Source organism: Dipteris shenzhenensis, chromosome 19, assembly GCF_047967505.1.
Source record: "Dipteris shenzhenensis isolate YYH24624 ecotype China chromosome 19, Dip_SZ_1.0, whole genome shotgun sequence".
NCBI lineage: Eukaryota > Viridiplantae > Streptophyta > Polypodiopsida > Gleicheniales > Dipteridaceae > Dipteris > Dipteris shenzhenensis.
The window spans coordinates 35,195,117-35,212,587 of record NC_141614.1 but is presented as its reverse complement, the minus strand read 5'-3'; the positions used below and the strand labels follow the sequence as shown (position 1 = coordinate 35,212,587).

The 17,471-nt window shown below is 45.0% G+C and overlaps 1 protein-coding gene across 7 annotated transcripts in view; it reads left to right on the top strand.

The window, feature by feature from the left end:
- The window catches only part of LOC147890394 (protein NEOXANTHIN-DEFICIENT 1), a 75,587-nt gene extending 68,954 nt beyond the window's left edge, over positions 1-6,633 (top strand). For 5 of the 7 annotated variants that reach the window (XM_087390600.1, XM_087390597.1, XM_087390596.1 and 2 more), the window contains 4 exons: positions 5,418-5,589; positions 5,714-5,780; positions 5,871-5,927; positions 6,105-6,632. In XM_087390600.1, the coding sequence (XP_087246726.1) occupies positions 5,418-5,589; positions 5,714-5,780; positions 5,871-5,927; positions 6,105-6,360 (552 nt within the window). In that variant the 3' untranslated portion in view covers positions 6,361-6,632. Of the gene's footprint in view, positions 1-5,417; positions 5,590-5,713; positions 5,781-5,870; positions 5,928-6,104 lie in introns of all 7 variants that reach the window. The other 2 variants (XM_087390603.1, XM_087390599.1) reach the window with 2 other exon arrangements.
- The last annotated feature ends 10,838 nt before the right edge of the window (positions 6,634-17,471 follow it).

The following is a 17,471-nucleotide window of genomic DNA, read 5'->3' as shown; positions in this document are numbered from 1 at the left end:
ATATGGGCACATGAGCTATGGCAGCTTAATGACACTTCAGAAGCATGCTATGGTTGATGCATTGCCTCCTTTAGAGTCACCTCCTCCTTATGCATGTGAGGGCTGCATCCTTGGCAAGATGCAGAGAGCTACAACAAATTACAGCTCATTCACAGTGATGTCTACAGTCCCATGAGGACACGTGCTTTTGGGGGGTATCTTTATTATGTTACATTCATAGATGACTTCACCAACTACACTTGGGTCTATGGTCTTAAGGCAAAATCAAAAGTGTTTATCAATTTCAAACACTTTGTGGCTATGGTTGAGAATGAGATTGGACTCAAGGTGCACACAGATAGAGGGGGGGAGTATGTCTCATGAGTTTGAGGCATTTTTTAAGGAGAAAGGAATCACGCATCAGCTTATAGTGAGGCTTACACCTCAACAAAATGGTAAAGATGAGCGCAAGAATCGCACACTTATGGAGATGGATAGATGCATGCTCACTAGTAAAACGTTGCCTCACAGGTTTTGGCTTGAAGGCCTCATGTGTGCAAACTATGTTCTGAATCCGGCTCCCACAGAGGCTTTGAAGACAATCACTCCCTATGAGGCATGGCATGGGAGAAAGTCTTCCATGGATCACTTCAGAGTTTTTGGTTGTGTTGCATATGCCCACGTGCCTGTGGAGTTTTGACACAAGTGGTCAAATAAGGCACTAAAATGCATTTTTGTTGGGTATAGTGCACAAAGCAAAGGCTATCGTCTCTACAATCTTGCTTCTCGCAAGATTTTTGTTAGTAGAGATGTTATATTTTCTGAAAATTCACCACATGCACATGCTGAATTTACAATTCCAGCTTCTTCAGATGATGTTTTTGAGGGGATGCTTCCTATAGCATTTGGTTCCCCAGCTAAGGTTCATGCTGAAAATCAGAATTTACAGCAACCTCCTCCTGATCCACATGCCCCGATTCAGCCACAGGTTGATTTTGTACCTTCACAGGGTGTGGATGAAGTTGTCAGGCAAGAGATTCAAGAGATACACGCAGCCAAAACAGTCCCGAATTGGTTGCTACAGCTTATGTAGATACTCTTCTTGATGAAGAAGAACTTGACTCTTTTGAAGAAGCAAAGGATAATGTGCATTGGATGCATGCCATGCACAATGAATTGTAGTCCATTGAGAAAAATCAGACTTGGGATGTTGTGGATTTGCCACCAAGTAAGCATGCCATTGATACCAAGTGGGTTTTCAAGGTGAAAAGGAAGCCAAATGGGTCCATTGACAGGTATAAGGCAAGGCTCGTTGCCAAAGGCTATGCCTAGAGGAGGGGCATAGATTATGAGGAGACTTTTGTTCCTACATCCTGGATGACCACTGTCTAGACGGTCAGTTATTGCCATGGCTGCAAATTTTTTTTTAAATGTCCATCAGTTGGACATAAAAACAGCTTTCCTTAATGGGGACTTGCAGGAAGAGGTTTATGTCCAACAACCTCCTGGATTTGAACTTTCTAGCAATGCACTTCAGGTTTGTAAGCTTAACAAAGCTTTATATGGGCTGAAACAAGCCCCACATGCATGGTATGCCAAGATTGATGCATTCCTGGCAAGTAAGGGGTTACATAATAGTCCCACGGAAAGCACCCTCTACATCAAAAAGGATGGGGGGGATATTTTGGTCATCATTCTTTATGTAGATGACATGCTGCTCACGGGGTCAAATGAGGAAATAATTGCAGATTTTAAAGTTGAGTTGAAAGCTGAATTTGACATGACAGATTTGGGCATGTTAAATTTTTATTTGGGGATCCAGTTCATACAAGACAAGCGTGGCATCGTTATGTCTCAATCCAAGTATGTCAAGAAGCTCTTGGATAGGTTCAACATGCATAATGTAAGCCTATAGCCACTCCCATGGAGCCGGGGCTGAAGCTTACTCTGTATGCTGCAGGTGAATCAATGGATGTCACACTTTATAGTCATGCTGTTGGATGCCTCATCTACTTGTGCAATACACGGCTTGATATTCAGTATGCAGTATCTCAGGTGAGCAGATATATGCACAGCCCAAAGACAACACATTGGCAGGCTTTAAAATGCATCTTCCGTCATTTGCAAGCCACAAAGTCTTATGGCTTGATGTTTCCCAGGGGGATGACTTGCAGATGCATGCTTACAGTGATTCAGATTGGGCTGGAGACTATGATACCAGGCAGTCCACTAGTGGTAATTGTTTCTTTTTTGGCAAAGCTTGCATTTCTTGGCTGAGCAAGAAGCAATCTACAGTGGCTACTTCCTCATGTGAAGCTGAGTACAGGGCAGCTTTCACAGCGACAGTTGATTGTGTTTGGTTGCGACGTTTGTTCGTTGATCTTCGTCTCTTATTGGAGGGTCCTTCTCCAATTCTCACTGATAGTCAGAGTGCTATAGCAGTGGCAAAGAATCCTGTGTTTCATGCTCGCACGAAGCACATTGAGGTTCATTATCATTATGTCAGAGAGAAGCTGCATGCAGGGGAGATCAGTATGATCTATGTGTCAACACATGACAATGTTCTAGACATCTTCACCAAAGCACTTCCATGTGAGAAGTTTGAGGCATTTCGCAATGCCCTAAACTTATCTCCTTTTGGTGATTGATCACTACCTTGTACACCACATTGGCACTACAGGGGAGTGTTAGAATTATTATTATATTCTAGGCAGTGGCCAATGTAATGTAATAAGTGGGTTAGGGGCACTTTTCCCTCTTAGAGGTTTTTCCCCCTAACCACAATCTAATCCCTAACTACGGTTAGTGATTAGATAGGGTTTTGTCAATTAGACAAAACCCCTTATCTCTTCTTTTGTACTTCACTTCATTTAGTCCACTATTGAGTGACCTACGTTCAGCTCACTCTTGCTCTCCTTCTTTCTCACACCTAGTGGCAAGAAGAGCACCAAGAAATAGCTCCAAAAAAACATCTTGAAACTCCAAGAATCCCTCCAAAGAAAACGCCCAGAGGCTAGCTGCAAAGTGCCCTTTACAATAGGCCCCCCAAAGGAGGAGACCTATTGCAAATGCACCTGCCACCAATGGCAGCCAGAAAACCAGCTGCCTCGGTGACCTGCCACTAGGGGAGAGCTGCCCTAATAAAGAGGCTCACCACCAAAGAGGTGGCGGGGGGGTAGCTCTAAAGAGGATTCCGCTTGAGGCTTGCCACTATCCGGAGGCCTGGGCAGCAAATGGCTGCCACAGGGCAGTCGTGACTCAAAGGCTGCTGCAGAAACACACCAGGCTGCTTGAACAGAAGCTGGGCGGCCTTGTGAATTGATGACGTCTGCAAAGGCACACCCACGGCTTAGAAGGACCTCCACGGGAAGCTCCAAAGCCCCAAGAAATAGCAGCAAACTCTTGTGAGCTCCAAAAAGGGGGCGGACCTGCATTCGCACCAATGGCAAGGCTACGAAGAGGGCAAAGGTGAGCTGAAAGGGCGGGGGAGGAGAGTAGAGGAGGATCAGAGATGGGGGAAAGGAAGCCAGAGGGAGCGAGCAGAGGAGAAGCCAAAACGACTCTGCATTCCAAAACTTTTTGCAGCCTTGAATCTGTATTTTACATGTAACAATACATGTACAATGCTTATGCTCTTAGATATGGTCCATGGATGTTTTGGTGGCAAAAATTAGAGCAAATGTGCTAAGTCATTCAAAATGACAGGTTTGGGACGACTCCATCATTGCTTTGGGGATTGGGTTGTTGCAGCTTCGCTAAAATTTTCCACCATGCATCTTTGGCGAACAGAGGTGGTCCTTAGATAGTAATCTAATACTCTTAGGCCATGCTTTGAGCACCAAAATGTCTCCATAAGAGTAGACATGAAACATGCAATATCTTTCTTACCAAACATCATCAATGGTAAGAAGAACTGGATTAAGGCAACCAAAGATTGATTGTCAAGCTAACTTCCAATTTCCCAGCTTTTTAAGCTTTGCAAGCACCCAATCCGTTTGTTTGTGGTGAGTAACCATCCATCCCAGTGGATAACCAAGATGACGAACAATCTGGTTGGGCATCAAATTCCCTAGGCCACAAAAGGGAATGGAAGTTCTTAGCAGGTAAGGGCAAAAGCTTGGATTTTTGAAAATTTACTTGCAAGCCAGCAGCCAATCCATACAATGATAAAGCACTCATGAGCTTTGAAAGGTCCTTCTCATTATTCTTTGGAGTGAAGAAGGAATCATCAGCCTAGGCTTGTGCAATCATGGGCTTTTGTCCTTGTATCTCCAAACTGTGCAAAGCATCAGTATCCACTAGATAATCTATATATGTCGAAGCATCGGATGGGTAGCTATTGCATAAAGCAATGCACTAAGAGGGCATCCTTGCCTGACAAATCGTGGAGGGTCCACTGATAAGAAGTGTTTCTAGACAAAATGCATGCAGCTTAACTATCATTGTACATCCAATAAATAACGTGCTGCATTTTAGCCCCAAAGCCCAAACATGCATGGCTTGGGAGATAAAGTCCCATTGTACAGTACACACCACACTTTTTTTAATTGAAATCCATATTTTTTAATATTACAAGAAGCAGTTCTCAAAGAGAGAACTTGCCATTATAAAACATCAGAAAATTTCGATATAGACAAGTAGATAGAGGAATCTATTTGATGAGCATTGAGACAATCATAAAAAGATTGCCTGAGTGACATCCGGAAATAGGAAAACTTGGAAAAAGTGGAGTCTCCAAAGAGACACACACACACACACGCGCGCGCACAGTTTTTTTGGTGTGGTCCATGTATTTTTATATTACAAGAGGCTGTCTCCAAAGTGGAGATCAGCAAATACAAGATCAGAAAATCTCATCATAAGACAAGTAGACAATGTAATCTATATGACTTACAAACACGCAATCACAAAAGGATTGCCTGAGTGACATCCGGAAATAATAGAACATGGAAAAAGTAGGCTCTTGAAAGACTCGGTGGTTCCTATCTTTCCAGAGAGCCCCACACACTTTTTTTTAAATAGTGAAATTTCTTTTGCATTATATTATAGAGCTACTATCCCAAAAAATGGTGGGAAAGTGCTCAAATACATCAAGAGAAGATCTCAAGATATGACAAAATATACATCATAGTCTATGCACTGAGTTTGCAGACAGTCATAAAAGGATTGCTGCAAAGAGTGCATGAAAAAAGAGAAAAGTGAAAAAGTTGGATCACCAAGAGCCACACACACACACACACACACACACACACACAGAGAAAGGAAGAAAGATCCGTTAACGTCTGTAGAAAACCTCACGGTTCTATGAGACACAGTACCAGCACCAAAAAGTGACTTACTACATCTGGATAGCTAGAGAATCGAGGGAGTGCACAAGGCCAGCTCCGAGAGAGAGAGAGAGAGAGAGAGAGAGAGATTGTAAATATCATCATCAACAGGTAGTGAAGTCTTTCCAACAGAAGCAAAAGTGGCCCTGGTGGAACCCCTTCAGATTTTGGCCTCGTCAAGAAGGATGGCAAATTGAGAACTCCAAACGATGTGGGATTGATATCATGGAGTTGGAGGGTTCCTCCCCAAAGCCTTTATGCCAGCTGCTCTTCCCTTCAAACTGTGAGTAATCGGTTTCTAGATTGGGCACAGATTGTCATAGTTCTCATGCTCAAGCTTTTAAGAATGGTGAAAGGTTTATGAAAGCTGTATCTAACAAAAGGTAATGGTTGAATGTTCGAGCTAGGGGCAAGATCAGAATCAAGGAAGAAATGGCATGGTCCATCAGTGTCAATGTCTTTGCCTAGCTTTAGGTGAGGATCTTTTGTGACAACTACTTCAAAAGAATGGAGCTATTGGCTAGCTGTAGAAAAGAGGCCTAACTTGTCAAGATATTTATGCAGCGGTAGAACACAAGGGCAGCCCCAGCTTCTCAAGTATTCATGCCAGTTGAACTGCAGGTCACATGGCGAAATACCAGGAGCATTTTTAATTCAATGATCATTTTTTAGCATCATATAATGCTTATTTTTTGGCATCATATAATTTCTTCTTTGCTAGCCGCTATGAGTCGGGGGTGAATGTTAAAGCCTATTTGTTACAAAACTAGTTCATCTGATGGCGTTCATTTAATGCAGTGTGAAAGCACTTAAACCTGCCATTGTCACAACCCCCCTGATCGACAAAGGTAGTGAAGTTGGAGGTGGAGACTTGCTGTACAACTCTGTTCTTTATCTGCTTGCAGCAAAGCCTCTCTTAGCTTTGTGCTTTGAGAATATGTTAATGCACGTTGAAGCAGCTACTGTGGTATCTCCTAAGAGCAAGGACAAAGAGCCACACAAACTGACTCCTCAAATGACAGGGAAATTTCCATTCCCAGTAAAGTCATCTTAGTTGCCTGGTCTTTTTCAACATCAATTCACATGCATGTGTGTAATATATTTATGGATGGTTAAGGTTAGATTCTTTTCCTTGCATGAACTTTCATGGAGGCAGTGGTGCTAAGGTAGCCATCATGCAATCTTTGTAGGCATTCAACATTTGTATTGTTTAGTTTCTTGCTAGCGTTTCTACCTCGTGAAATGAACATGGATTCTTTAATTGTCTATGTAGCCTTGATCTGTACACAGCTTGGTTTTGCTATCGGAGAATATGTTTTTTTTTCAAGCTGCTCTTAGAGAACAGCTCTCAAGCATTCTTAAAAGAGGCGACTTCGACATGTGTATATGGCTTGGTTTTTTTATGAATTAAATATTCTTGTTTGCAAGGCTCCATTTACAGGCAGAGTAAAGAATATAAATATCCAGAATTGCATGCCTTTTTTTAAGGGGTGACACCAGGTAGGATATATATACCGTTGCCTTGGGCCTATGAATCAGCAGCACACAGAGAGACTCCTCGTAGGATGTTCCTAGACACCTAAGAGAGATTTTCTTTGACCTTTCGGCAGACTTTTGCGGATGACAGTGCCTCAAAGTTTGTAGTTTACTTCCTAGAGCTCGCTTATAAGAGAAGTCCTTCCTAACCAACCTGTTTCCACCATTCACCCCACCTCCTCCCCTGCCTTCCTCAAACTCTGCCCCTACTCTCAGCTGCTCCCCTACTTTTTGCCTCCTCTCCCCCCTCTCCCACCACCTCCCCCACTACCACCACAACGTAGTCAGTGATTACCCTCATCACCCATCCCCGACCATCCCTTCTCCTTCCTCTCCCTCATCCTCTTGTAGTCTCTCCCGCCCTCACCTCCCCTCCTACAGCCTTTGTCTTCCCCCTTCTCCCACCTAGCCTCTCTAGTTTCTCAACGCTCCCTCTGCTTAGGCCATCTACGACCAGAGAAGGGTTCATCGACTCAGTCCTAGCCAGACCCTTCTTTAGCCAACGAATGGCTTCTATGGAACCAGCATAGGGGGATGCCCCTTTCTCTCAATTTCCAAGATAGAAGCTTTGCCTAGGATAGCCCCTCCTACCACGGGAGTTTTGGAGACTAGGGCCTTGGAACTATCTTGATGTTTTGGATGACTACCCTATTGCCTTGGACATGTCAATCCTGATCCTGCAGCCTTGGAAAGGGGGTTCCAATGGAGCAGTTGGGAGCCCTTCCCGTCCTTTTTGGAGCTTTCACTTTGTAGCCATAGGAAAGGAGCAATAGATCCTCCTCTTTGACCGAATGATGTGAGACCAGATATTTTGTATGATGAAGTTGCGGATGGTAGGGGAAGGACATGTGGATCACTGACGGGGTCACATTGCCACTTTTTGGCTTGACATCTTGCATGATGGATGAGGCTTAGATCTTGTAGTAGCAGCTTGGGATTGGAGAATAAGGTTAAACAGTCGCACACGGGCCACTAAGCCAGCGTACTAGCCAACTAGGAGTGGAGGCCTCCTTAATGCAATGGGACCTAAAGGTGGGCATTGAGCCATTTATGCTTCGGGTGCACCAAACACGAACTGTTCCTCGTCCAAACTCCCTACCAAAGTCATAGAAATCCATGATGCTCACAGAGGCCCCAAGGCCTTGTTTGCCATCCCCTACTTGAGTTGGGACCTTGGTGAGTTGGACCATGCACGATTCACATGATCAGGCACATCAAGGCAGTCAGAGCGTCTGATTCTCTGTCAGGAGTTGCGATAGGCCCTAAAGGGGTTCTATCGACATTCTGATGGTTCAAGAGTGCATGTTCTCAGCCGTGGACATTAGATGATGGTGGCATCTCCTTCTGGGGCGGGTCAAAGGTTTGGTCCCTAGCAGTGGATAGGAGCAAAGATGTGTGTATCTCAGTAGCCCAGACTCTGGCAATGGATGTTTATGATAAAGGAGAGCTCATAGGAGGACGAGCGGTTTGGATTTGCTTGAGGATGGGTGCATCTAGGATTGAGATCTTGAATGCGTTCACACACGCCTATTGACAACAATGCCCCCCCCCTTTTGGAGGTAGCTCACAAAGAGCCTCTGGGATGTGGAATCATGGATTGGTCGAGGAGACTTCAGCAATCTAGAGTTCAAGGAGGGTGGAGCCTAGGATTGGGATCTTGAATGCCTTCACACACGCCTATTGACAACAATGTCCCCCCCCTTTTGGAGATAGCTCACAGAGAGCCTCTGGGATGTGGAATCATGGATTGGTCGAGGAGACTTTTGCAATCTAGAGTTCGAGGAGGGTGGAGCCTTCTAATCAATGATGTCCTTCAAAGTGTAGCATGTGGGACCAAATCATCTTTGCAGATAGAGGTCACAATCCATGGTCTGAGGTAGAGTTCTCTAGAATCCTAGGTAGCCTTTGCTACTCCTTCGGTCATTGATGACCTGCTAGCGAGACTTGATAAATTCTATGTGGGAGATTGGGCAATGCACAAATGTGGAGCCACAGGTATTGTAGGGGGGATAGTGATGTCATATCACTCTTTGATGATAGTGTTACACTCAAGCAGTCTCATCGTGGAATCGCACGAGAGGAGTCTTAACCTATTACGGTACTTCCCTTGGATTTTAAAAGGCTTACACTAGGGTGGAGTGGCCTTTCTTAGAAGGCACAATGCAGAGGACAGGCTTCTTTAAGTGTTGTAGATTCAAGGGCTCTGTGCCTTGTATATGGTGCATGCTAGATAGATGCTTATCAGGGACATACACGAGAGGCCTTTTCTCTCTCTTGTCAATGCTCCAAGGTTGCCCCTTAGCTCCTTTACTTTTTGTGATAGAGGCCTTGGGATATTTTTTGTGTTCTTACATGGCTAGTCTCATAGGGTTATGCCTCCCGAGTCAACAAAAGAAGGAGCTATTAGACTAGTTTGTAGATGACACATCCCTTTTTGTGGAGGGCATGTCAAAGAGTGTAGATGAAGTTTGAGGTGCCCTCGAGGTGTACTATTAGGCATCTGGAGTGAGGATCAACTAGGGTAAACCAATCGGCTTCCTTATAGTGCTTGTCGAGATTCACTGATGAGATCCTAGACTTTGGGTCTCTCTTGGCTTCTAGTGGATCGCTCAAGAAAAGACATGAGGTACTTAAGTTGCCAAGTGGGAATTGAGATATTAGCAGAGCAGCAGATTGCCCTAGTGGTAGGGAGTGTGCAACACAAGCTTTAGTATTGGTGGTTGGCCAAACTCTTCTTAACAGGGCGAGCCCTTGTGGACAACCAGGTCCTTTTGGCCACGGCCTAGTACGTAGCCTCATGCTAGTGTTTTCACAAGGGTTGCATGGGACAATTCAAGTGCTTGGTTCACAACTTTTTGTGGGCAGGATTGGATTGCACAAGGAACACTACAACTAGAGTCGCATGACAGATGGTGATCTTGGCCTAGGTAGAGGGAGGACTTGGCATAGACCTAGAGATGTAGAGCAGGGCCCTTCTAGGCAAGCTAGTAGTGTGAGGTCCTACCCTAAGTTCGAAGCCTTGGAAGCTCTTACATCAGAGAGGGTTTTGAGGAGTTTCCCCCACACACGAGGCCAATGGTAACATCAATCTCATCGATGGATATTTTTAGAGGCCCCCATCACAAACAAGATCCAACCACCGATGATGAGGGGGGAGCCCCAATGTCGTGAGAAGTTTGAGTGTGAGGCCCTTCTTTGGCATTCGAAGGTTAGGGATCAAGAGGGCTTCATGTTGGGTCAACAGATGCACCTTAAATGGGCATAATTGGATTGTGAGCAAGCCAAATCTTTCAAAGCATGGAGCCATCTACCCAGAGAGACAGAGGCAAGAGTGAGATCCTCTCTCAGAGAGCTGCCCTTTAGAAGTGGGAGCGGGCTTTACATAGAGATCTTGTGTCCATCGAGAGACTCAAGGAGTAGAACTCGGGTTCCCAATGGCTTAAGGACCATTTGGAGTGTGCATTCCCAAGGTCCGCAGCATAGAGTTCTCTTACCACTCTTTTAGGGCCAGATGGGTCCAATAGGGGGACAAGATGATTAGACAATTCTTCCAGACCATAGGACCACGGTCAGTAGGGATACAGCTACAACATCTTAGGGACTCATAGGGGGAGATGCACTTAGGCCCTCAAGAGATCCTTGAGATCACTACAGCCTTCGCCAAATTTTCTAGTTGGAGGAGGCCTCGCCCACCATGCTTCTAGCTAGATGGGCAGTTTGGGAGTAGGTCCCCACAGTTGTTTCATAGAGTCTTAGCAGACGGCAGGAGGTGCCCTTAATGGATGAGGAGTTGTGGGAGGCCTTACAGGCTCTTCTAGTCTAGAATTGCCCAGGAGAGGATGATTTGAGCCCGACCTTTTCTCGTTGCTTTTGGGAGCACATTTCCACCACACTTCGGCTAGCCTACCAGGAGTTCTTTGATTTAGGATCCCTTCCACATCCCTTGAGCAGAGGTTGGATATGCTTGATTTCAAAGGGAGGAGATAGATTAGATATTCACCACTGGAGACCTATTACCCTTCTTGACATAGCTTACAAGATCTTGGCTAAGTCTTGAGTCTGTGCTTGAGACCCAATCTTTTGGATATCATTCACGAGATGCAGATTGCTGGCTTTGTCTAGTAGCGCAGCATCCTGGATGATATCTTCACCTTCTGGGAGGCAGTTGACTAGGCTAGGGAGGAGACACAGCCTCTCGCTCTATCGATTTTGAGAAGGCATATGACAGATTTGAGCAGTCCTTCCTGGAGGGGACTATGCAGAGACTCATCCTTTCAGAGAGATGTATCAGAGGGGTTCCAGCTCTTTATGCAAATAGCTCCAGCTAGTTGATAATCACTCTCAAGCAAGACATTTTCACCCACAATTGATCCGTTATGTACACATTGGTTTACATTCTAGATTTCTATTCTTATCATTAGAGCAATGATCCATTGTCAAAGACCATAGGCTAGCATACCCCTCAATAGCCCACACCATGGGTTCCTATGGATCCTATTAACTCTTATATATCATTCCACTCTTGTGCACACAAATAGATATAGAGACACAAAATTAGAAAGGATTGACCATAGAGTGTGCATTGTTTTAATTCAAAAGCTGTCACAGAGTATAATCCATGTAGACAGTTAAGCGAATGATGTACTTTAGGCAAGAGGTTGCACAAACCTGAGCTTTAGATGCACAAACTTGGCACATTCCTTGTGAGGATTCATTGCATATAATACATTCAAAAGAATGGGCACTATAGCCCTTATATATAAAGGGCATCCCTGCCTTGCCAGCTGACTAGCCCTAAAATGGGCCCATTGAGGCAGACGGGTTGATCTATATCTGGCCCTTGATGGCTCATGACCTATACTCTTGGGCATGTCATGCTATCGAGTAATGGAAGGATGCCGTGAGTCTCTACTGATGCATCTACCACCACTACAATTTTGGACATTGAAAGTATAGCACATGTAGTTTGCACGTGCATCCCATCTTTCTGTTGGATGCGAGACCTATAAAAGGCCTCTCTCTAGTGCCTCTTTGCTAGGCTTAAAACATGTGGTGGAGGCACCAAACATCCCATCTTCCAAGAGGCTATTTAGCAAATTGGATGATGGTGTGCCTCAGGCTGAGGACAAAATGAGGACTATGTCATCTGCATATAGTAGTATCTGTACCATCAAATCATCCAATAGGGATCCTTCTCCTCCTAGGCGATTAACAAAGGATGTGATCTCATCAAAGTATAGCCCGAAATGAGTCGGTGAAAGGGGGCAGCTGTGCTTGACGCCTATGGTTCTCTCAACCCAGTCTGATAGGCCCCCAGGAGCATGGACTTGTCCTTTGACGGACTCATATAAGCTCATCACTCTCCAGATCATGACCTCTGGGAGATGTAGCTCCTGTAGTCGCCTCATCAGGTGAGAGCAAGGGACTATGTGTCAAAAGCCTTATGAAATTCCACGAAGCAAGTGTAGACCTTTTGGTGCCTTGACTTCGCCTCCTTGATGATGGCTCTCAAGGTAAAAATGTGGCCCAGTGTGGAGTGCTATCTCCGGAAGCCTGATTGCCCAAGAGCCCGCTGTCCATGGACCTCTGTATGGCTACCTCTCCAGTACCAATCCATATATCTTAGCCAGAGTGTGGCCAATCATGAGAGTGCGGTAGTTCCCAGTATCCATGGGGTCCCCCACCTTATGTATCAATACAATGGTGGTAGTGCTCCAAGTAGGTGGGAAACCGTGGCATACTGCATGGGTGCTCTCCAGTTATGCAGACGGAGGAGGGGTCTACGTAATGAAAAAGTCACAAGTAGTGGGTCTAGGCATAGAGAACGTATCTAGTGGCCTCTGACCTGGGATGTCAGATAAGGAGCATGCATATCTGTGCCAAATCTCTCGGTCTATGATGGGAATGGACCGTTTCCCCTCTGATAGGAGTCCCGAGTCGATAGTCGGGTCTCCCTCTCGAAAGGATCCGGCCGCCTCATCAATCCTACGGGTGAGAAGAGTCCGCTTGTTACGCTGTGTCATCCGACGTGAGATGCGATATGCCTCAGATGAGGTCAAGTGTCCCAGGGCCTGCTTGCATGTGAGGTGAGCTCTCATGTCTTTACACTCATCATTGTACCAAGGGTTCTGAGGCATCTTCCCAACCGGGGCATGTGTGGGTCAAGTCGTAGGGAAAGATATGATGGCAGCCTCGTGTAGCACTGAAGCCAAAGTGGCTGAAACCTGAGCAAGATCTACTCAGGTCCATGTAGGGTTGGAAGCTCTCGAGCTAAGTGACTCACGTAAATTGGATTGAGAGTCTAGTCAAAGTGAACATAGGTCCAAGTGGGTGCATGAAGGATTCTCTCTATGGCTGGCCTGGTAGTGGAATTACAGAATGTCAGGTATGAGTGATCAGCACCACGTGGGAGAGGGGGTACCACAAAGTTCTGAATTTGAGATGCAAAGGTAAGGGAGCCCATCAAGTAATCCATTGTGCTTGTCCCCCCCCCCCATGTGGGAAACAAGTGAGTCCACCAGATGATGGCCATCTCTAAAGACCATTGTATATGATCAAATCATGTACTGCTGTAGGTGCCGCCCATACCCTGTCATGTGTGGAGCATTTGTTGAGTGCCTCACTATCCCAAGCTCAGATGCATCTAACTCTGGTACTATGAGGGAATCGAATGCAAAGTCAAGTAGTCCCCACCTTGCTATCCCTAGTGCATGCATTGAAGTCACCAAGGAGGAGGGTGTCACCCTGTCTAGAGAACTCTGTGATATCATCATGTATACTCTCATACGGGCTGTTCCCCTCTGTGGCAACCTCACGTGCATAGGATGATGTATTCGGAGGAAAGTAGCACACCGCAATGAAGGTTGGTCATGCCTCTGGTAGCTGAACTCTAATCCACATGTGCCGTGCATGTTCCTCTTTTCTAACCATTGAAAGGATGGCCTGAGACCTGATTTGAAAAGGACAATCACACCCCCAGAGCCTCGTACTCCAGTATCCCTCCTTAGTTCCCTCCTATGGGCAGACTCCCATGTGTATCCTGTCACGGTGGCCAGCCCTCTCTTACTCTCGTGTGTCTCGGTTTAGAAAACTATGTCCCTGTCAGTGTATGTCTCCAGGAAACCTCCTAGGTTAGACCAGAGGGTGCCATTGCAGTTCCAAACTGCCATTTTCAGTCCTTATGCTCTCTCCTTCTGGGTTTGACACTGTCATGTGCTGTCTATTTCTCCTTCTTCTCTTCCTTCCCTTTCTCCCTTTCTTCCATCTGCTCTCTCTCTAATAATCACTTTTCCATCCCTGTAGGCAGCCCATTTACCTGCGTCTCATGCTGCCATAACTCGTACCATTCCCTCTCTCCAATACTCCTGCTGCTGCAGTAATGTGAGGTCATCATCCAAGTATATTTTGGTCCCCTTCAAGGTTGCCCTGATGCTCATGAGGGTAGAGTTGTTCAGATACAACAGGTCTTTTTGGGGCCTCAACTTTACCAACCCTCCATGTTGTCTCGCATGTGAGGTTGACTCCCATTTTGGTAAATAAAATCTTGGCATCTGACATAGGTGTGTCTCCAACTGTTAAGACACTGACTAAGATATTTAAAGCCTTGTTCTTCCTTCTTTTCTCTTCCTCCAGAGCTTCAGAGATGATCTCTTTCTTGGGGCTACTGCACCCTTCTTAACCACATTCTTCCATTCTAGCATATCTACATTCCCTTTAGTGATTTGCTGTGTGAACTCAGCATGCTTCCCTTGTATTGTAGTCTGTAAGGCTGCCCTCACCTTCTTGAGCTTCTCATTCTCAGATTTCAGCTCTTCCATTGCCTTGCATGCCCCTTTCGGTGTCCCTTGCATGTCCCTCAATTGCTGTAATTCTGTCCCCATGGCTTGCATTTTGTCATTGAGGCTGGTCTTTTTAGCTTCCCATGTTTCTTTCTCCTTCTCCCATTCATCTTTCTTACTTTTCTCCTTCCTCCATTCCTCTTGCATACGTCCTCCTTGTTTCTTGATTTCATTCAATGTTTTGTCAATGTGTGCTTTTTCTGCCATCAGTGCCACATTGATGGTCTCAAGGCTATCTACTTTCTCAATCAAAACCAAACAAATTTTACTGAGGTGAGTCAAGACCTCAAAAAGTGGTGAGCCTGCCATGTGGACTGTCATTGCAGTTTCAAGAGCTTTTACATAGCTCTATGTTGTCATGATCCAACAATGTGTGAGATTGTCGCTGTTCACTGTTTATTGCACACCCCAAAGAGATTGAAAGAATGAGATGAAAAACGATAGCATCTCAGTCTGTCCCTTTTTTTCCTTGAAATTAAAAAATCAGACATGAAGAGAGGTTGATTATTATGTTCTTTGCTTGCAGGTCCTCTTGTGTTGGCCCTGTGGGTTTTTCCACACCTTAGGGACTGCCTTTAGCAACCCTTGAGCAGTCCAAGGGCAGTCGTGGGTGCTTGATCCCCTAGCACAGTTTGTGTAGATCTTGAGGGCCTTGAGCCCTGTCACAGATTGCAGGGGGGGCTTGAGAGCCCTAGTACAAGTCGCAGGTGCACTGTTGTTGCAGGCGGCGTTTTTTCCTAAGGGCCCTGGTGCTGTCAAAGGTGCCCATGGAGTGCACAAAAGGGCCTTTGGCGCTGCTGCTGCAGATTATGGGGGACCTTCGTGCAGGTCCCTTGGAGGCATAGTGGTAGAACCAGCCCCGAAGGCTGGTGTGGCATTGAGGGGTGGCGCAACCGGGTTGAGCAAAGGCTACGAGTGTGTGTGTGTGTGTGTGTGTGGGTGTTATACATGCTTCTTGCATAGAGCTTTTCTTTTTATGCTTCTGATCTTTGGGATACTCTCCATCTTGGAGACTTTCCCTCTTGTAAAGTTATGACAATATAAATACAATGCACTGGATTTTACCAAAAAAAAAGTGTGTGTGTGTGTGAGAGAGAGAGTGAGAGAGAGAGAGAGACAGACAGAGACAGAGAGAGTGGGGGGGGGGGGGGAGAGAGCGAGAGGAGAGTGAGTGGGAGGGAGAGTGGATGGAGAGGGGGAAGGGGAGGGAGAGAGGGGGAGGGAGAGGAAGCTAGGCAAAAGGAAGATGGGGGGGCTGAGCGGAGTGAGTGGGGAACGAGGTGGCAAGGGGAGAGGCAGAGCAGAGCTAAGGTCAAAAGCTTAGCTTAATCGTGAGTTAGTAAGAAGCTATGTTAGAAGTCAAACAAGGTGGGGATCCCTGTAAGTAGCTCGATAAATATATTGAATAACTTGTGAAAGGAAACGATAGGTGTAAATTGGAAGAAAGGAAAAGAGAAAAAGCAAGTGAAGGTGAAGGAATATCAAGAGAGGTAGATGAGTGAAAGAGAGGAGATTATTCATTTCAAGGACAAGATGAGATACAAAGTGCTCACTGGTACAACAAGTAGATAACAATTCTTGTGCATATCATGTACATTCATTTTCTTGATTCTTCTACGACTGATGTCAATCTGCTTGCTGACTCATAGGAGTCTAGGTCAGTGCAACACACATACCATTTCTACATTTTTGATGATAGGGAACATGACACCTTATTTGTGCAACATGCTTTTCTAACTACATTGGGAATGGTTGAAAATGGAAAATCCCCATGCAGAGAATATAAAACAACATTGGGTGTGGTCAGATGGTGTTGCCTCTCAATTTGAATTAGCCCGTGGATTCTACTTTGTCTCAAGAAAAGGTGTATGTGTGTGTGTGGTGGATGGGCCATTAAATTAAAGTGGGGACGAGTGCCTAGTTTGGCTAAAGTAATATAAATGTGGTGTCATACAAGAGACAAAGAGAGCCTCCATCTTTAGAGAGAGAGAGCTAACAAAAGACAAAAGCTTTAGGATAAAAGACAAAAAAACATTTAGGACCTCCACAAGCAAACAAAAACCTTAAACCCTAAACACATTAGAAGCCCTTAAACTTTCACTAACCCATATTTAAGCCTCAAACTAACCATAATTTGCAAGGTCAAATTGACCAAATGAACTAACTTCAAATCTATGGCCTTGATTAGCAACTCACTAACCAAGTCATCCCTTAGGATCCTTGTAGGGCCAAAAAACTAAGGAACCGCTATTTCATTATTGCATTGGACAAAGCAAGTTATCTAAATTTTGAGTTGATAGGGCTAGCGTATTATAGAAAAAAGAGTGATGCAATAATCTAGGATTGATGGATGTCGAAAGAATTAAGCTTCTCCATCTTCGTCCTCTTACCCGAGGTGTAAGGGAATCGCTCAACTTTACCTAGGCAACTAAGGGGAGACTACACTAATCAACACTACTCATTGTAAAAGAAGGTATAAAATCGACATTACCAGAATGTTTATTGGGGAAAGACGGAATGAAGAAACATCTTTTTTTCCAACTTAAGAAGAGTCAAAAGATATGAAGAATGGAAGGAGAAGAGGCCAATATAACATAATCTTGTCATATTAAATTTGAAGTGGCATAAAAGAATTAGTGACATGGTTCCAACAAACCAAAGGACTGTCCTTGGTGAATACCAAACCATGGAAAAGCCACCAAAACTATATCCTAAGTCCTTTGGACCAAATACCATAAGTATATCCCAAATTCTAGTGCTCTATGGTTTGAATTCTCAAAATTATTTCAAG